The sequence below is a fragment of the Lepidothrix coronata genome, unplaced genomic scaffold, assembly GCF_001604755.1.
Source record: "Lepidothrix coronata isolate B3197 unplaced genomic scaffold, Lepidothrix_coronata-1.0 Scaffold124, whole genome shotgun sequence".
In the NCBI taxonomy this organism is placed as follows: domain Eukaryota; kingdom Metazoa; phylum Chordata; class Aves; order Passeriformes; family Pipridae; genus Lepidothrix; species Lepidothrix coronata.
In genome coordinates, this window is record NW_016690304.1 from 2,752,784 (window position 1) to 2,774,435 (window position 21,652).

General features: G+C 38.4%; 1 protein-coding gene across 1 annotated transcript in view; it reads right to left on the reverse strand.

The window, feature by feature from the left end:
- Positions 1 to 21,652, reverse strand: part of MYPN (myopalladin) — a 55,549-nt gene that overhangs the window by 24,303 nt on the left and 9,594 nt on the right. Inside the window, exons 3-11 of the mRNA XM_017826039.1 lie at positions 12,699 to 12,874; positions 11,122 to 11,173; positions 8,981 to 9,128; positions 7,725 to 7,796; positions 7,370 to 7,511; positions 6,406 to 6,429; positions 4,273 to 4,389; positions 3,456 to 3,825; positions 758 to 1,345 (exon numbers count right to left, since the gene is read on the reverse strand). Of these exons, the coding sequence (XP_017681528.1) occupies positions 758 to 1,345; positions 3,456 to 3,825; positions 4,273 to 4,389; positions 6,406 to 6,429; positions 7,370 to 7,511; positions 7,725 to 7,796; positions 8,981 to 9,128; positions 11,122 to 11,173; positions 12,699 to 12,874 (1,689 nt within the window). The remainder of the gene's footprint in view (positions 1 to 757; positions 1,346 to 3,455; positions 3,826 to 4,272; positions 4,390 to 6,405; positions 6,430 to 7,369; positions 7,512 to 7,724; positions 7,797 to 8,980; positions 9,129 to 11,121; positions 11,174 to 12,698; positions 12,875 to 21,652) is intronic.

Here is a 21,652-nt window from a genome sequence, read left to right on the forward strand (position 1 = left end):
TACTTTGTGCAGAATTTGGGGTTCTATGGATAAATAGCTGTACCAATCTACTGGGGCTGGCCATGCTAACACTGGGTTCACATGGTCCATAAAAGGGATTTCACTTCAACTCTACCAGTAAAGAAGAAACTCATAAGGCCAAAACCTTGCCAGTACATCATCATCCTTATTTGCTTATATGATGGTAGCTATTTTCTCATAGAAATCATGCTGGCTGTCAATTAAAGTATTTGTGTGCAAACCGTTAACTGTCCTGAGATTTTCTGGAGGACTTCAAATGTAGAAAGTACTGCAACCAGAAAAATACCTTTACATAAGTTATTTCTTAGATTTACCTGGACTAAAAGAATAACTTGCATTATGAGGTACCTTTCAAAACTTTACTTGTTGCTTACAATAGGTAAGAATGTGACTTATCCTGCAAGCTCATGAAATCTCTTTTCTCCCACTAGTACAGTCTTATGAATCTCTGAGCTCCCACATTCTTGTATATATCTGTTTACACACTCACATTTCTCTGTCTTGAATTTATCTTACCCTTGGTGTACCTTATTATAGAAGGTACTATCCCTTCCTTCCTTAACTGAATGTAAAGGTTAGATTAAATGACCAGAATATATGAGTAACTCACTTTTCTACTTTACGGATGACTCGCATTTCAGTGAATCCCCTGCTGGACCCTTGAACAGAAGCACATCCTGGTTTCCTCTGAGTATTTCTCATCCCTGCTTCTGTGCACGTGGCTTATGGTACTTACATGGCTGGAGTACTTCTGGGCAGGCCCATGGCGTTGGTTGATGGCACAGCAGGAAGCGAGGGAAGAACAGCACTGAGGAAAGCCACCGGGTTCTGAATCCGTCCAGTCGGGGAGATGGGAGCAGGAGTCACAGTCTGTGGCTGGAAGTGTTTTACGCTGGGGGTGGAGAGTGTTAACGGAGGCGCCGCGGGTTCTTTGGGGCCTGGGACAGGCTGTTCGCTTTTGCTTGTAAACCCTCCCGAGGACCTCGACTGGGCAGGTGGGGGATTTCCTGTGAAATTTTCCATGTTGTTTGTTCTCTGAGTTGCTTGAGGGACGTTGCTGAATGCTGCAAGGGAGGAGCTGGCCAAGGAGCTGGCCGGTGGTGAGGTTTGGGATGGCAGGAACTGCTTAGGGCGGGTGTAACCAAAAGCTTGTGAAGCAGAGGCTGAGCTTTGCTTGTACAGAGTTGAGGTGGACTGTTGGTAGAGTGAAGTAGCAGAATTCAATGAAACCGTGTTGAATGACAGCTCTCTTAGAGATGCCTGATGCACCTGCTGCTGTTCAAGCAAGACCTGGTTGTGGAGCTGTTTTAACTGGCTCTGATCACTGCACATAAAATAAAGATGAGCAAAATTGGTTATGAGCCCTGAAATAGGCCAGTTGACTACATTTCCATATATGAATTGAGAGAGAAAAATGAGTTGTGAGGGGGAAAAAAATGTCCTGTGATACCATAAGAGACAGAGGAAACTCCTACCTGACTTATTCTCTATCATTATGAGAAGAGCATAATATTAGTTTGCTACTAAAATAAACTTTTCCTTCCTCTCCCCTTCTTTGCCAGAGGTACAAAAGCTTTTTGTCTGAAAATTATTTGACAGAAGATAATTCTTACATTTGATCATGTGAAATATAAATTTTGCCTGAAGATATTTAAGGCACAGCATTGTCAAATTCTGCTCCCTGTCATCTTAGTACCTCACTGCTTGTGCAACTAAGAGTAAGATTTGGTGTATCATATTTTAAATGAGCATTTGTAAGCCAGATTGAAGTGAATTTACCTCCTGTTGAAGCAAGTTCTGAGACCAGCATTTTGACTCATAAGGCTTTGTAATAATCCACCATAAGAGGTATTGCCAATGTAGTTTAGTTGGTGTTGACATTCAGTGACAGGCAGGGGTGTCTAAATAAGAGAGGACTTGCATTTCATGCTGTCGTTGTTTTCTAGATTCTATCTGCTAGATATGTCAACTGTTTTGCAATTAAGGAGAATTATTTTGCCTTGTCAAGTGTTTTATTTAGTTTTTATGTATATAGAAATATAGCACATGAAAAACAGGCTGGTTTTTTCCCTTCCAAAACCAGAAAGGACATAGAGGATATGGAAAATGGTCATGCTATAAACTATTAAATGACTGTTGATAAAAAGTTAAAAATGTAGAAGTAGAGACCAACCACAACTGGTACTGACAAACCAAATACATGGTCAACAGAACTTCTTTTTAGTTAAAAGAATTACTGTTTCTATAATGTATTAAAAATAACCATAAAGATAGATAATTTAGATATAATTATTATAACAATTATCATTATACATTATTATAGTATTTTAGATAATAAAACTATTTCAAGCTTTCAAAAAGTAAAATGTTAGAGAGTTAGAAGTTGTGGTGTCCTGATTTTGTGTCCTTTGTCTATACATCTGCATAATAAAGCACTCCTTTGCTACAGAGGGTTTTTCTGGGGTGTGTGTGAGAGAAATGCTGCTTTATGCAAGCATTACACAACTTAAATACTGCTTCTGCTCCTCCCTTAAACACACCATAGCTCTGAAAGTAGACAGTGCTGTCAATATGGGCTTCATAAAGTAAAAAAAAATCAGTGCTCCAAATTTTTCCTCTGCTATATGGTATGTAAGTTCTCTCTTCCTCTTATAATGTTTATGCTATGAAATTACAGCCCTGCTTAAAAGTACCAATGAATTACTTTATAAAGTCCTTCCTGAGCCTATAGTTGTATTCAAGAAATAAAATTAAGGATTTTTTGTTAAACTAGATGTGGGAGGCTGAAAAAATGCTGAAAACATATTACTTAACAAAGTGCAGTGTAAATTCCACAAATTGTTCTCTAAGAAAACTACACTACTTCTTCAGATTTCCCCTTGAGCTCATGGTGCTCTAGCCGTGCAGGTGCTTCTTAGTTCAAGGGGTTTCACATTATCAAACACTTCCAAATGTTTTGTCTGTTTTAGGAGGCGATTACGCTTGTGGGACATAAAGTCATGAGGAATGGCCTTTGGGACAACAGCTGCCCTCTAGTTGCCAGTCCATACTATGTGTGAGACCGAATATGTCTGATTTTGGCAAAACTGTATACCCAGAACTGGGTGAGGTGTGTGAAGAACCTGCTTTTATTTTGCCTGCATAAAGGCAGGGTTGTTTACCTTTTGACTGCAGCAGAAAACATTGTGGAATTAATAACATTTCAGAGGGAAAACATTTCCCTTTTAAAATTGGAGAACACTTTTCCTAAGAGGGATATACAGAATATGTAGAATATGTTTTCTGAAAGTATGGTTAATTAGGCCAGTGCCATGTGATACTGACTGTCTTTTTTCTCTGTGTTTGAGTTTTTGCTCTAGTGCAATAGTGCCATGGTCTATAACTACTAAATAATATCGGTGATGCTCCTGAGACTTAGAATTCTGTTTACTTACAGCTTTGGTTTAGCCAGTACCGGGGGAGGTTCCTTGGATGGTGAAGTTGGCTCAGTTATTTTCACTGGCTGTCCGTTTATCTTCTCTGGGAAATGGTTGGGTCTGATTTGGTTTGTAGCACCGGGTCCGTCCTCCGATGATGATTCACTTCCTCTCTCCTCTTCGGGCAGCTTGAAGTGCACACGGAGCCCTATCTTGGAACTCGATCTGGGTTCGTTGTGGTTCACGAGAACACCTTCAAGTTTAGGTTTAGGTGTTTGGTTTGTTCCGTGGGGGGAAGGAGCATGTGGGGGAGGTTGGTGTTCAGTAGCAACGAAGTCGATGGAGCTCGTGGTGTGAAGGGTGGCAGCATTGCTGCTGTCTTCGGATGCTGAAAGAGTAAACAGCAAGCTTTTACGTAAATGCCATAAATCATAGTGAAATAAAATCACAAAATTACAGTTCAGAAAACTCACTCTGGTGTCCTTCTGGCTGTTGGACTGAGTTGTTTGACTTTGTTTATATAACAACAATAGTCCTGTAAAAAAGGACTATTGTAAAGGTGGAGGGAAAAAAGACACCGTTCTAGTTTGGAAAACCAAGCCATGGTCTTCAGCCATGTCCCCCGTACATTCCATTAGCATCTTTGAAATAAAAACTTTCTCTTTTCTGAGAATTCTCAGACCTTTCAGTTACGAAGAACATTTCTAGAACTTGAGCTGAATTGGAGGCTCCAGCACACTCTGCCCTTCCGTTCTGTACGGTGCCTTGGCAGCCTAAATCATAGCCTGCTCTGCTTGTGTTTACTAGGGAGCAAAGGACTAAAACAAACCCTTACCTCTGACAGTGAGATGTGCTGTACTGGATACTGTGCCATATTTATTGTTTGCAGTACAGGTGAAAGTGCCAGAATCTTCTGAAAATACTTCAGCAATAACGAGAGTACAAATTTCCTCTGCAAAGCATCAGAGCAATGTTAGTACTTGAAGTGAACGTGTAGTGAACAAACGCTGGCTGTCCTTCAGGAGATTTCCTTAAGGTCTTTAACCTTGCTCAGTTTGATTTTATTTTCATCAGTATTATCAATTTTGGCAGCCTTTGTGTGCAGCAGCTGTTATCAGCATTGTCTGCAGCAACTGCTGTCCTCTGTGCTCCAGCATGCCCAATGGAAGTGAAGAACAGGTGTCAGCAGCATGTGGAAAACATTGGAAAATGTTTTCCTAAGGACATGAAGTACAGACTTAAGACAGAAGCAGTTTAAAATTTAATTTAGAAAAATACAGCGTACTCTATACTCTCAGCTCACTAAAATAGATATATTTTATCTCTGCAGATGGAAAGATTAATTATAATTAACAGTTATAATTATATATATAAAATTATATATATATATATTTATAATTGTAATTCAAGTGGAGTCACTTTGTGAGAGGGAGAAACACAAAATATAGGCTGGCATTTTCCAAAAGTACCCGTGCAGATTTGCAGATAGAGGGGGTTGTGCTAATCATGCTTTTAGAAAGGTGCCTTTTCACTTCCTTGCAAAAGAAGACTCAGGGACACCAAAAATGTGCTAGCAAAAGTGTACTGTGAAAAACTATATTCCATCTTGAAAAGTCTGGCATTATGACACTCCTGTCTGACCAGTATCTGATGTGTCTGGGCAGCAGTACCAGCCAATAAATACCTATGGTGATGGGATTTTAAGTCTTTTGTTTGGCTGGGAGGGGGAGGGAGAGCAACATCTAAAGTGTATGAAATGTGGGCTGATAAAATGTCTTCAAAATTAGTGTTAGTGACTATTTTGCTACCCTTTTGCAATAAACTTCCCTAAAACCCTACAGGATAAATATTTTACGAGTATTTCTGTAGAAAACCATATCACACTTAAACTTGATTGTTTCATGGCATCACTGAGGGGAACAGAGTAGGAACAAAGAGATTACTTGCTATCAACTACTGGAGAATAATAGTTTGTTATAGTACTAGTTTAAGGCATTATAAGATGTAGTTTATCGTGCTGGGATTTGCCAGTGGCTGCATGCATGGAAATCCAGATTCCTTCTGAATGAGCAGCAGGTGATGAGGCTGTGACAACTGCACCCAACTGATGATCCTCTCCAAACTGCTTCACATTACTCAGCAGTGATGCCAGCAGACAGTAAGGGAACAGTGTCGTTGGGTGCTGGTTGAAGCTCCATTTTTTTCCATCCTAAATCTCAGAAAGAGGGAGTTTCTTTCAAGACACTTTTCAGGGTAAAAAAACCTCTAATAGGGCAAGCAGAAGAGTTACAGAAGTTTATAATGTAAGAATTAATACTCCTTTGATAATTTTCCATCTTAAGAGGGGCAGCTTTATATTTCTAATAGTGAGAAGCATACTGAGGAGAGTGATCTTCTCATGGAGAAGCAATCAAAATCTGTAAGGCTCCTCTGCTCCAATCATGTGAAGTAACCTGCCTTCTACCCTGACCCCTGAAATTAGCAGGCCCAACCATGTTTATAGGATTTGCTGATATCAGGGGTGGAACACCTGATGTGGCACTCTCATATTACGCTGGTCCGGAGCACAGGGAATGGCTGACATGGCTAAACATCTGATGCAATGTTCCCTAACTGGTAAACTAGATAAAAATAGCTCAGTCCTACATCATCTGGTGTACTTTTGGACCTCAGATGTACTGGGGACCCTTATACATTGGTTTTATTAATCTTTAGCTCATTTAGATCCCGGGTTAGAACTGGATCAAAGCAGAACGGAAACACTTTCTTCAAAAGAGATAGAACTAATTCAAATTATATATTTATGGAACAGTCTACAGTGAAATGCAACTTACAAGTAGCTATAGATTATGGAGAAAAGAAAAAATTACATTAATTAAATTATAGAGTTTCAATAATCCATGTTTTGTGAAGGAAAATCACCACATTTATATAATGAAAAAATTACGAGCCTTTTGATGATCCTCACCTGGTTCAGCCATAGATCGTGGTTCTGAAGGGAAGAAGAGCAGAACTATTAGATTCAATATAGTTGCTTTTGGAAACATTTTTTTTTTAAGCACTAAATATAAAGTTTGACTCCTCAATATGATGGAATACTGGAATTTGATCCAGTTTTCTGTTTATGGCGTGGTAGAGACAGCCAAGCCTTCTACTCAGTGACATGTCAAAGCTACTGAACCATATGAACACTTAGGAACATTTTTGGGAATTTATGAACAGGAAATAAATTCTGCAAGAAGTATTTTTTTCAATATTAGTACTACTTTATCTTGAAGACAATTCCTGAAACTAAGATGCGCAAAACCATGTTATGATGAACCATTGTTTCACTGAGGTTTGGTTTAGTGTCGTATTTAAGGAATTTCTGTTGAATTTTCTCAATTTTTGGCATTCCAGTGACTTATGAGAAAATTGCAAATGTTTTAACTGCATTTGAAAATTACCAGAGAAGTCTGTGTTTACAACCTGCTGTGTATCACGTGCACACATGTGCATGTGTCAGCCTGGTAATGTGCACATCAGGTTACTTGTGTGGATAAATAAGCAACTTACTGCCCATAAGCACTATTGTAAAGTTACCTACCTGAAAGGTGAGGGATTTACAGGCAATGGGACTCTACATAAAAGGTGTAAACTCAAAAAAAACCCAGTGGAAGTAAGGCTGAATTAGAAGAGGACACTGAAGTGGCAAAGAGATCAAAGCAGAAGGCAAAACGATTCGAGAGTTTGGGGAATCTCAGGAAATACTACCTGTGAGGTGCTGGTCAATTCATTCACACTTTGAGCTTCTGGGACCCAGATTTATTGCCATAAATTCAGCTTGTGTGGTTCTTACCATTGTAATAAGAAATTCACAGGGTTGCTATGTTAGCAATTTTTTTGCTTGCCTATATTTTATTAGACACAATACTTTCACACAGAAAACATACTTTTCTGTAATATCCTAAAATCTGGAGAATCTTCTATCAGTGTTCCTTCTCTATACCATTCAACCTTTGGGGAAGGAGCTCCTTTCACCCGACATTCAAAGACAACAAGCTGCCCCTCAGAAGCTGAAATATCCTGTAACATCTAATAGAGAAAATGAATAGACAGTCAGTAAATGCCTTAATGCTCTGGAAGTAATACTGATTTCAGTAAGATTTAATAAAGCCATTTAAATCTTTGAGTGGCTTCAGAAATGCATAATTCCTTTTTTTACATTTGATAGCTAGACATTTTTTAATCATCTCTTTCTACAGTTAATTGACCTCTAATTTTCAAATATGTCATAGAACAAATTACCTTTGTAAATACAGGAGCAGCAATTATAGGTCTTCCATCCAGTCCTTGTAAATAGTTAGTGGGGCTTTGGGCCTGTAGGTTGCAAAACATCACAAGATGATGTTTAGGTGTACAGACATTATTTTTCCATATACAGGAGAAGTGGATGAAGTCCAAAGCAAAATATTTAATGCAATGAATATAAATTCCATTGTGGACAACTGCTGGTGATCATCCTGGATGGGACAACAGCAAAAATGCTGCTAGGGCTTTATTGCCTAGTCGAGTCCATCTTGGCAAGGAAAACTTCACTGCAGCGTATTGTGACATCTTTTGTTAATAATTCCCTAAGGCAAAACTTTGTTGGCTGCTTGGTGGTAGTTTTGTTTTTAAAATCCTTACTCACAAAATATTTATGGATGTTAAGAAGGAAGTGTTAAGTCAAGTCATGTGTGTGACTGCTACTGTAATTCTTTTCCTTTGCCTAAACCAAACCATTTAAGAAAGTGAGATATCACCCTCTTGATCCTACTCAGTGAAATCAGAATGGAGTTATTCTTCTCCTGGAAAATTTTGTTTTCTAGATTGATTATTTAATAGAGTTTTTCCTTTTAGTGAAATAAGAGTTGCCCCAGAAAAGCAAAATTACTAATTCAGTATCTCAGGAAACAGAGCCACATTTACATAGATGATGTTTTATAAACCAACAAGATTAAAAGTGGTGATTTTTTGAGATAACTATTACTCTTGACTTAAGCAACTTCTCTTAAATGGTGAAATGTCTCGGAGGCTTAGTTCTATTCTCATAGTAGTAAAAAGATGCATTGCTTCACCTGTTCAGTATCTGTTTATTGGTTACCACCTAATTCTGGCCTGTAAACTTTCAAAAAGCAGTGTAAAGCGAGTTTCTCATGAACATTTCAGTTTTAAGGAAACATGGCTCCTCTTTCCTACCAGGAAAGAATTCACAGCTGTGAATATTCTGACAGTTTGCAACAAAAAGGACTTGAAATGTATGCTAACATTAATTAGAAACTCTTTGATATGGATATTGAAATCTTATGTGGCAAACACATATATCTACATGTGAAGTAAACATAGTAGTGAAATGATTTAGCTTAAAATAAGTTTCATTGAAAGGCAAAGATTTCAAGTGAGTTCTGTAGCAAGGGAGGGAAAAACGTTATAGGCTGCTGCTATTGAAGGTGAGTGAGTCAGTCTGTGATTTATAAGAGTTTGCTTTTTGTCCTTGAAATTCCCTGTATTGTCTCCCATACCGGATTAACTGATGTTGGCACAGTCTGGACAGGTACAGACACGGGCTGGAACACAGCTGGTGGTGCCTTGGAGGTTTCTTGATGCTTGGTTGCAGTTCTGACAGCAGGAGATGCTGCATTCACAGGGGTGTCTGCTGTCCTTGGTTTGCTGTGAAATATTAACCAAGAGTAAGTTCTCTGACAGGAAGGCAGAGCTCTGTGTGTGTGTGTCTCCTTAGTTATGTCTGTCTCAGTTGCATATCAACCTCACATATCAGCCTCACTTCTGGGATTGAATTCCACGTGCTCCTGGGTGAAGCTGCATTTTGTTGGAGCCAGCCTGCATATCTATCCACTCTAGTACCCCTGTTCAGTCACACCAAATGCAATAAATGGCCTGAGTTAACCCAGCTCTGAGCAGCATGAGAAAGCAGTGCTGGTTTCACAGAGGACAGTGCTGGTTTCTCTTGTGGGAAAGTTTGGGCCTATAAGGTAATGAAAATACCATGGTTTGCTTGGTACAGGTTCAATAATTTATTGCTGAACAATAGATACTTTCTGACCAACATATCCTCAATTCTGATAGTGTACAGACAGGCACCTATTCACTTCTGTGCTGTTTCTATGTGTGATTATAAGAGTTGACCCTATTTAATTTTATTGCTAAGTGAAATAATGCAAACAGTGAAGAGATGGTCTTTTTATCCAGTTTGAGGTGCCCAGGTCCCCACGGGAAGCCCGACCTTTAAAACAGAGGAAACCTTACTCAGAGTGAAGATACAACTGTTGTTGTGATCACTGATTTCTCTTTTGAACTTCTTTTAGCACCTGTTCTCATATTAATTCCTTTAATTACAGTGTTCAGATTCGTGTGAAGGCAGCTGGAAGCCGAGGAAAAATGAAGACACTTTCATTACACCCAAACCTGATCATTTGAGGACCACAATGGCAGAGCAGCTTTTTTTTTTTTTTAATCTCAGAAAAAAAATTACTTCACAATTTAATGAGGTAAGTAATTTAGAGAAAGCATCAGGTGGTCAAGATCATGGTCATTGCTACATTGACACCTGATGAGGTGAATATGAAAAAAGATACGCCTGAGACAGTTAGACAAGTCTGAACTAGAACTGTGGAAAACTTAGCAATTCATCCCCAAACCTTTCAGATCTTCTCAATCTTAAGTTTTATATTAAACCCTTACATTTATCAAAGTCCATAAACCAATTCAGTGGGGAATATTTTATGCCTTTGAACTTAAAATCACGTACAACAGGATTTGCTGTCAGCCTGAGGTGTTTAGTCAAACAAACTGCAAATGTCTTATCTTTGCATTTTAAAAACTGACATTTGTAATGAGCATAATGCTCCCTGATGATGGATGAAACCAACAGGGTGCATGTCTATCTGGTTAAGATTTTCTCTGTATAAAGCAGTTTGCTTTTGGGATCGAATGCAAAGGAGTTAAAAACAAAAGACTGATTATTTTAGTTTTCAACCACTCTGACTCTCTTTTCAGTTGATAGAAGGACTTTGGTTCCAAAAGACTGTTGGTTTTAGGAGATTGGATCAGGTTCTAAACGATCAGGGGTTGGATTTCATTTAGGAAAAATAAAACTATTTCCCAGGTTTTAGATGACATCTGACATATTTTATTTTTATAATTAAGTAGTCTTTTATACCATCATTTCAGTTTACTCTAGTGCATACCTATTAATTTCCTTATCTTAAATCTAAATAATTATTCTGTACCCATATTCTGCCAAAAACTTCATGACATGCTGTATTTTCATGTAAGAAATTGTTTGTCCAGGTCAGATGCTTAAATCAGCATTTAAGATGGGTCTAGTCAAATGGCTTCAGGATTAGTAAATTAATTTTAGTAGTTTAATCTTTAAGGTGCCATCTTTCCTCTTGTGTTTATATTTAAAATTAAAGTTTTAATTCTTGATCTAAAATTGAAGACACAAGTGAACATATGTGTGTTTGTTCTGTATTATTTGTAAATCAAACAAACAGGCATGCAAACAAAACCCAACTCAAACAATCCAAACAAATCCTAAACAGACCCCTAACACTTTGGAGGTTGCAAACTGAAAGGTCTGCACTTATGAGGTTTTTTTAATGGTAAAAAGTATGCAAGATGTCATTGATTTTAAACTTACTGATCCATTTCGTTTGTGATGATTTCACCTTCAGAGTCAGAAGAAGAGATTCCTATGAAAAAATTAAAAAAAACCCAACAAACATTTAGCAGAGGGGTTTTCGAAGTTTATCTATGAATGATACAAACCATTAATCAGATTTCCTCTAGAGCATTCTATGGATACATATTATAAAGCTGTGCCAAAACAAAAGATCACATTCCAGGGGAAATGAACCAGCATTGGATACTGTGCAAGATGCAGAACTGCTGTTGACATGGGGAAAATTTGGGATGAGGTGCAAATGAAATAAGGAAAACAGCATCCAAGAGTGAATGTATACCTGGGTCTTCCTCAGGTTCTCTTTAAAATGCCTCTATGATTTAGTCTGTAGTTGTTGTTGTGAATCAAGGAAGAGCTTTCTTTTCTCAGACACTTGATACTACCATTCAAAAGGAAAAAAAGTTAAAAACCAGACCTTGAATCATAACTTATTCTCAGACTAGAGCCTTGTAGCACAATATGGAGAAGATAATAGCTCAGTTTACTAACAGCTGTCTTACTGAGACATTTTACACTTCTGACTCAGCCTTCCCTGTGCTTGGAATTTGCATTTTCTCTGCAGCTCCTGCCAGTGAGCATCTCCATCAGCCATGACTTCCCTCCAGCATCCACAGAGCCAGGTAACAGCAGACCCTGGCCTCTGTCTGGAGAACTAGGAAATCCCTGCCAAGCACAGACATCTCCCAGCAGTGTCAGGGGCAGTGCAGAACCTAAAAAAGGATTCTTCATTTCATTGTCAGATTAGAGATGTGAAAGAGGAGCATCAGTAGAACAAAATCCACCCTCTATTAAGTAGGGCACTGCTTTAATTTGTGATTGTCCCACTGCTGTCAGTGATGGTGCTCACGGTTTATTTTTCTGCTTGAGAATGGAAAAAAATGTCCTCTGTGTTTATTCAAATTTGTAGTCCTGCAAATGATGGATGCAATCTAAAATCTTACCCAACAAAGTGTTAAAAAGAAATATAAGTAGACTTCTCTTAGGCCCAGTAGGTGTAGTAGAAAGCATAAAGAGAAAGAAGACATCTAAATCTGCAGATATACACTCTGTTTTATTTACCTCTACTGGGCAAGTAAAATACCAAATTGATGGCATATTTATTTTGGTTACAGGGCCCAATAAAGGGTTAAGAGGAAGGGGTCCTATGTTCAACTTGTAATAGTGACTGTAGGGAAAAGGGATTAATAAGAATTAGACACAAATATTAAGTTCTTATATTTCTGTAGAGTTCCACAGATAAAAAATACAGGGTGGTATCAGAATCTGAATATTTCTAGACCTTGGTCTTACAGTGAGATATATAAAATCTCTGGGAAGCAACACAATAAAATAACACGTAAAGGGCAGTCTCTTGTCTGAATGGTGCTTTAGAGGGAAATAATGAAGATGGTAATAATGATGAAAAGGGTTTTCTCCCTGCTACGTGTTTTTTTGTGACAAAGCTATCACACAGTTAGCAAACAAGACACATAATCATATCTCAATCCTGCATGACCAATTTCAGCAATCAATTTCTGCACCACTTCTAACGTTACCTTCTATGTAAATCTCTGCAGAAGTGGAGTCTGTTCCATAGATGTTTGAGGCAAAGCACGAGTAACGTCCTGTGTCCTCCTCAAAAGCTTCAACAATAATCAATGAGTGCTGATCACCTGTCTGGATAATTTGAATGTCTGGTGAGTTTTCAAGCTCCTTCCCTTCACAGTACCACCTGCAAGGCAAAAAATTTTGTTTATCAATGCAAACAACTTGTCAACTAGGATAGCAATGCTTGAAGTCTTTCTGATGATAAAATTGGCAGGTTTAGCCTGAAGATTCTGACAGAGTACTGCAGGCAAGTGTTGAATCAACAGTCATAGGAATAAAATATTTATGAATTTTGTATTATTCAGTATAGAGTAGAAGAGCTCTGAATTTGGAACACTGTCAATCCAGCTCTGAATTTCTCTTAAGGTACATTCAGGTCTGTGTTGTGGCTTGAAGTGCAGCAAAAAAACCCCACTGTAAGTAAGTAATTTTACCTGAAACTTGTATTTCCAAAGTTCATGTTAATTCAGAATGTGACTGAAATTTACCGTAGTGTTGCCCTTTGTTTTGTCATGTATTTAACCCAATCTGCTTTTTATAAAAGATGGCATAAGTAAGGGAATTGATCTATTACGATCCAGAGGCACTTGCATGCAGGAACAGCCAGTGAGACAGCTGCACCTTGAATTCTTTTCTGTATCATATTGCTGTGTTCCTCTTTTAAACACAGTCACCCATCCAAGAATATGTTGGCCTGATTGCTTTTGCTTTTCAGCACGGACAAGGCAGAACAGAAAGAGAAAAATCAGGTGGGTTTGCAGAACCAGATTCCAATTTAATACGACAGTCTAGGTTTTATACAGAAAGTGTAGTGCTATCTGTCAAGATCCAGAGCTAAATGTTTGGGATAATACTCAGAAATACCTGTATTTGTACGTAACTAGCTAGATTCAAAAAGCCAAGCTAAAGCACATTCATCTTCACTGTAACTTTTCTTATAAATGTAGACAGATATAAAACTACATAAAAATCTTTGTATTTTCTTACTATGACTTTCTTAATAACATATGATTTAGTAAAGCATCTTCTGCATGTGACAGTGGGTGCTGTCATACTACTAACATTTTTTATTCAGTTGATTTTTAAAAAAAATAATAATTGTTTAATCCATCTTACATGGTAACTTGGGAAAAGGACCTGCCAACATTTGAGTGGTACTACAGCAAATAAGATTGTTGTGGAAAGGATAAGGATAGGTTTTGGAGTAATAAATTGTAATAATTAGTATTTATTGCCTTGTACTATAAGGTATTTCAATACATTTCCATCTCAGATATTTTAGAAAAACATGAATAAATAAATTTGTTTAACCATTCAATTGCACAACTTTTTAACAACAGTTTATGCTACAAATTGAGCATGAAGAAAGCCCTGAATTAATATATTGGAAAAAAAAGTAATTTCTAAGACAGTCCATACCAGCAGAAAACCAGAATTCAATAAAAGTATAATACAGAATTGAAAAAGGAGCCTCAAAGGGTCCATGAGGTATTAAGGACTACAGATCTAAAACTTCAGTGTTGATTATGTAGCTGAGCAATAAACAATGCCCCATTTGTGCCCCATCAGTCCCAGCCCCCCAACACGGCTTTCTCTGAGCAGACAGGGTGTTTCCTGCTCCACTTGGAGTTGCACATCAGTGTAATCCATACCTGGACAGTCAACTGACTTGGAAATGCAGCTTGGAAAGCAGACAGACAGGTCTGCCTGTTCCAGAGGGAAGCTCCTGCACTGCAGAATGGATCCTACACACTTGATGCCGAGAACTTCAGCCGAAGTTACTGATTTCTCTTCCATTTGAGCCTTAGGGCTCTAAAAGAAGGAGTGGATGAGCTCTTGCAGGTCTGCCAGCAGGACTTTAAAATGTTAAAACTCTGATGCTGACTTCTTTGCTAGAGCTTTCTCCTTCTGGAGCAAGGCTGGCAGGTTCAGATGTATTCCCAGACCCAGCTGCTCCACTTCTGGTCTAATGAAAATGGGTTTGTGCCAGGACACCACATAAAGGATTGAGGATGACTGAACCGTACAGATTCTCCTATACATCACTTTTGGTAACTGTTAATGACCATAAAAGAAGAGACTGGGCAGTCAGGAGGCTACAGCTGCATGTTAAATTGCCACAGATGTTTGCTTGAGCCACACCACTAAGGAAATTTTGTTTATCAATGCAAACAACTTGACAACTAGGATGACAATGTTCGAAGGCTTTCTGATGATAAAACTGGTGGCCATTTAAGGTTCAACATAGTTCATTTGCTAGGTTTTCTCCCACTCTGGTGGGCAAAATGAGATGCTCTGAGGGATGCTCTGTCAGTGGATACTCTGCCCAGGACAGCACTTTACTGCAGAGTAACTTTCAGCAGCCACTCATGCTACTTGTCACAGCTCAGTGAAACTCCTTGGAGATTCTTCGCAGTGCAGATGCGAACAGAGTTCTGGATATTAACCAAACCCGTACAACATGCAGCACCTTTGGAAATTTAGGAGACAGCTGTCCTCATACAAAAGGGAGTAATAACAGCAGCACATTTCCTAGGGTGCCAGGTGAGCTGGCACATGTCAAAAGATGGGGAAGAACTTACTGGGTGCTCTGTGTCAGACCACAGATCCACCTCACCCAGCATGAGGTCTTGGCAGTGGCCAAAAGCAGACACTTAGGGGAGAATGTAAGAACAGAGTGAATATATACATGTATGTATATTCATTTATTTCTCTGGAGTATGTAACCATTCTCTTTATCTTTTTATCTTTGCTTTTATCTACCATTCTCTTTGACTTTTTTCAGCAGGTGTGAAGCAGCACCTAAAAATAATTTTTAGAAGGTGAAATCACAGGTCTTAAAATGATTCTTTACAAACTACCTCTTTTTTAAAGGATTTCACTGTCTCAGTACCATTACCATTGTTTTTCTAGTAGATTAGACTGTATGGTTCTTCAATAATATTTAGTTTGAAAATACTACTTTTTATTTGTATAATCTTTATTTTGAAAGAACTGGTTTACGCTTCCATTCAAAATACTTTTCCTTTAGAAATAATTCTTTTTCTAACTTTTTCTGATTGAGCTGTAGTGTTCATATTCTGTCACAGTCCTGTCAGATGCTCTAAAAGAAACCTCTTCAAACAGAAGGAACAGCTACACCTAGTTTAAACTTTGCTCATAATGACTTTCCCAAATCTGTTATTTTCCCCACTAATAATTAGAAACATTAGACATATCAGGTACATTCTATCTACAATATGGTTTATTCTACTGTTGTTTTGAAGATTTGCAATTGGGGGTAATTGAAAATAGTTACATTACCAGGAGAGAAGACCTAAGGTTCATGCAGTTTTATGACTACAAGCACAGATTTGGTATATGAATGTACAAGCTGCCTTTGAGGTGTGTAATTCATGTAGGCAACTGTGTACTTTGGGACGTGAGTCACAGCACTTACTCATGTCTTTTTATACACCTACCTCATGCCTCTGCCTTATATTGTAGCCTTGTTTTAGCATGTTAGCTTTAGCAGATATGAATAAGTATTAAAGAGAATACCCGGCTTCTAGAATTTGATCCCATTTTCAGCAGCATCTTTCCAGAAGTTATTAAAATAACTTACATAGTAGAGCGATATTATATTTTTGTGTCCGCTTAAATGTGGTTCTCACTGAAGTGACACAGAGAGCAAAACACATTGCACAAAATGCTGTGATAATAATCACCAGTAAGGTAAAACTCCTTGTGTTACTACTGCTTTTCCAGTTAACCTGTCGTGTTTGTGTAGAGGTAAGTCTGTATGGCATGCTTTTGTGAGGCACAATTCTATTTTCCTACAAGCAAATTTAAAACCACCATGTAAGCTAATTTGTCCAATTATTGTAGTAGTACGTGAGTAGTAGACTCAAACAAACAGTGAAGCAGGATTGAGTTAATACTATGCTTTGCAGTTAGTTTTTCATTTCACTAGTCCCAAACTTGCAACATAAGTGATTTACAACTTCAGGAATAAACTCCTGTTTCAAACCTGTGTTTAGTTCTCCTAAGCAGTGTGTTCCTTAGTCACTATTTTCAGCATAATGTTCAAATACTTTGAGATTAGGTTGAGACGCAGAGCATGTTACATGCATGTCACCTCTTTGCAATGCTTATAAATGAAAAGCAATTGTCTCTTGTGAAGTTAATCTTCATGTAAATCTTTGGTGTGGCCATATCTACTTCTTGCCTGTTAACATTTGGTTCTATACTTACCACGAAAACGCTGTACGTGGTAGCAGCGAAATGTCAGTTCCAAGGGGAGTTCTGACACTGAGATGCGTGGCATGACTGAAGTAGCAACAGCCTCTGTCACTGACATTTCATTCCTGCCACGGATTGCAACGATAGCTTCCTCACGCCAGGGAGCTGCACATGGAGCACATCCACTGGGCCACATTCATCCCAGGGCTTGATCCATTGACGTGACTGGAGTTGCATGTAAGAGGAGTTGGGCTCTAGGCTTGGAGCGCTAAACCAGATAAAGGTTTTCATCTGGCAGCCAGGAAGAAATATCTTCATCTTGTGTGGCTTCAGAGCCTCTAAAAATCAGTGATTAATTGCAGGTCTCCTCAAACAAAAGAGCACTAAAATGCACTTTTTAAGCTTTGTGTGGCTACGTTAAAGAATGTTTTCATGGAAACCTTATGACATGCAGCCTGTTTTTAGAACATCAAATCCTCATGACACTTCCAGGATAGCTGTGTATGCCAAACCATGCAATGTGATTTATAAGTAAAATTAACCTAGGAGTGATGTGCCAAACCGTTTGGAAAAATGTAGGCACCTCTGAACTTGAGGGGAAAAGGAGTGCTCTCCTCACAGAGAGGAGTGACTGTCACACCTACCATTACTGACACAGAAACAGGGCTGGAGAGGGAAGCATGAGAGGGAGGTCATCAAACCTTTGGCACTTTGGAAATATGCTACACATTTCTCTTTAATGCTTATTTCTGACCCACAGTATAGTCAGAGTAAAGCAATCATCCATAACTGTAGTAGTGCTCTTTTGTTGTGAGCTAAAGTTTGAGCTACCTAGAGGTGCACAAACTATGGTAATAATCTTTGCCCATCTCTTCTGTGTCACTGCATTCAGCTGATGAGAGTGAAAAATGGGTAACATTTCACCGAAACTTCTAGACAGGTAGGTTTCACAAGCTTCCTCAGACTTGTGGGTTTGTTACACTAAGGCCGAGTTATCTTAAAAAGCAGTTGAACAGGTCTTTCTGTATTCAGCCAGGCAGGATTTAACTTTCCATATATCTGATATTTCATATCAGTTCCAAATTTCATTCAATCTTCTGTCCCTCAGTGAGCCCTCATACATGCTACATAGTTACCTACTGTGCCTGTGAATTATAATGCTTTGTCATTGCCAATGATATTTCGGCCCTGATCCATCATGATTGTCATTTTCACCATCTTTTACATTAATTTGGTTTTGTATTGTCTTGCTTTCAAACATAGTATCTGCCCTTCATATTTCCAGTCCTTTCCATCCCTGTGATCAGCTTTTTTCTGAATCTCAGATCTCTAATTTTTCTCTTATAATCCCCATTACATCAGTTGAACCATCTGACTGCTCCTAGTGTTGACTGAGTAACTACATGACAGAGCTTGTTGAATCTTGTTCTTGTTTCAGAATGCTCTGGGTTCCCACAGTACCACTTTTACATTGCAATTGTGTTTAATATATGCACCTTGGATTCCTTTCTGTGGCTAGGAAGCCTATTTTAAGTCAAAGATGATTAAGCTTTCTTTCATCAGTTACTACCTTGCCAGTCAGCCCTGTACTGGGACTGATGATATTTTTATTTCTTATTTATTAGAATTTGTCTCTCCTTGTCCTCCTCCACAGATACAGAACTAACTCACCACAAACCTTGGAAAACTGTTATCCTCAAAGCAAGACAGTTGCCTGTTCTGAGCCTGGTTCTGGTCACAGCTCCACAACTATGGCTAACAAGATGCCTCCTTCACTGTTTTGGAAGCTTTACACAGCAGATCAAAGACGAGCTCTATTTTTAGTGAAAAATTCCTGCATTCTTGTGGTCTCCAAGGTTAATGGAACACATACGCCAAAGCACATTATATTTTCTGGTTTCCTTGTGCTATAACAGTGACTAAAAAGGCCAAGATCACTGGAAGCATGGGAACATTTATCACTCAGGCAAGTGATATTTTTTACACCCTTTCTTAGTGTTACTCCTACACGTTAGTGGAGTTGAAAGAATCTTGGATGAACAGGACAAAAGTTTTGTTAACAAACAACTGTGATCAGGAAACTGTTCAAGCAACGAACATTCCCAGCCTTCTCCATAATACAGCACGTACGTACACGCACACAAACACAAGGGGAGAGAGAGTTCGGAGTTACTCCTTGTGATTTATCTTTTATTTCTTGGTTTAAATTGTGAAACTGAAAGCCGAGCCTGATCTTTTCCTTGAGCTTTCCTTCTTGGCACTGATTTTCCCTATGGGGCTTTTTTCTCCCCGCCCCTATTTTGCTGCATCTGGTGGATGCTTATTCTATAGAAGTGTTTTGAAGCTCCTGTATTGACTGTCATTTGCATAAGTAGCTTGTTTTATTTATAAAAACGAAAAAAAAAAATCAATTGTTGAAATAGAAATCTCGATGAGAAACTTCAGTTTTGCTGTGACAAAAATAGCTCCAATTTACAAAGATACCCATCATCCTTTTCTGTGCAATCAAGTGGTCCCTGAATTGGGTGTATAGGCATTCTGGTCATCCCTGAATAATCCATTGGCTGAACCATTGTTCCTGGGTTCTCCAATCTGCCCTTGCAAGGCTTCAGTGACTTTGTAGTGTCAGCTTCTAATTCAGATAGTTGTTAAACACCTAAAGATGGCAGGAACACCCTGTTAGTTTTATGTGTGTCAACAGCACGATCATGAGGAGCTGTGCTTGTGGCCTTCTGGAGAAATAAATAAAATTAACATTGTGCACTAGAGTACAGTCTGTAAACAAGCAATTCAGTTTCTATTCTGTTCTGAATTCTGTTCTGAATATGAAGAAAGCCAGCTTGAGTTTGTCTACAGGTCTATACACATAAGAGAAGATTATTTCACTTGTTTTCTTTGCATTATAAACTATGTGCGATGAGAGAGGAAAAAAATATTTATCATATCCAGGGATCCTACTGACATTTTTAATATCAAAAAGTTTTATCAAGGCAAATACCTGGAGAAACAAGTCTCAAAGTCTTTATATGCAAGCGAAGTGTTCAGAAAGTGTTGCAAATATCTAGGGGATGATGATATTTTCTGTCTGTTTTCTAAGAAAAAACTCCGAAGTTCTGGGATTGTTTTCTCTTTTAGTTGGAATCCTCTATGAGTTTAAGGGCTGAGCATAATACAGCATTTGTAATGCCATAAGCTCCACCAAGGGAATGCCTCAGAACTGTTAATTAAAGCAGTGAGTTTAGACATGAAACGCAGTAGAAATTATATTTTTCCCAAACAATGTATTTCCCCCAGCTTTAGAGGGGATTCCTCTTCTATAAAAAAATCATTTAGTCCTTTGGAAGTTCACATTCCTATCATGCATGAAAGACCCTGTCTAGCACCACAGGTCAAGGTCTTGTTAGGGACTGAGAACCTACTGAAGGCACTAGTGGGGCAATACAGTCTGGAAGTCACAGTCCATGGATCCCATGGACTGGACAACTTCACACCTCCATGATAAGATGTCCATAACAAGTGGATTCACTTGTAGATCCTTCTTCCTATGTAATTAATGGTGCATTGTAAATGCTTTTTCCTTCTGAAAAATTAGCAGCTGGTGTGCCAGAAATCCAAGGGAGAGGAAGACAAAGATTCTTTACCACAAAAATCTTTGGGGCATCCATATTTGGACATTGAGACAGTTTTCATTTGATGATTGTGCCTATTAGTTCGGTAAGAAAGATGATAAAAGGTGTTGACTGCAGTAGAAGTGCAGTTAGAAAATATGGACCATCTGTGAATGGTCCAAATCATTAGATGTTGAAGGTGCAGACAGTTCTTTTCAATATTTAGAGAAGCAACACAGATTTCTAAAATGCCTATAAAAGAATAGGCAGCTACCTTGACTAAGGGTATCTATGTGTGATACTTCAGATATTAGGATGCAAATATGTATAGTACATCTCTAAAAGGTGGACAGAGTTTTCCTTTCTTTTGGATTGGTACAGTCCCAGCAAAGGAAATATGATTCCACCACTGTAAGAGAGAGGTAAATTTGACTAATGAGCTCTCTGTGAACAAATTTAGATATAGAAATGCTGATGAGATCTAAGAATTTTGAAGATAAATTTAAAAGTTAGAGTAATCTGTTTCTCATTTCATTGATGTAATTGATGTGTGTACCTTTGTCCCATTTCCTTTCATCTCCGGTGATGTTTTCAAGTGTTACTTATTTGACTTTCAAAATCCTCATAGATATTGGTGAAAAAAGAAATATCAGAAATAGCAGTCACCCATCATGAATAAGTGACAATTAACAGGGGTGTCTTATACTTGATCAAACAGAAATGTTTTTTCTAAGGTCTCAGCAGAATCTTTGTCAGAATCAGGATTAGAACTGAGCTGCTTTTGGTTATAACTGGTGTAATAACTGAAATGACCTTCTTTCCTCTCCGTTCATGTGTGGATGTTTTTGGTTTCTGGGATCCTACATTCTCTCATCTCAGATAGCTTCAGGCATCAGCACGAGGTGTCACAGCCATTGGTGTTTTTAGTTGGTTTACACAGTCAGGCTTGATTTCTATAAAGATAACTAACATTTCTCACTATGGACTCCACACTTTCTTTTAATTAAGGAAGCACAGTATTTAAAAGCATTACTCTAAAATTCAAAGAAAGTAACATGTCCCAAAATACGTTG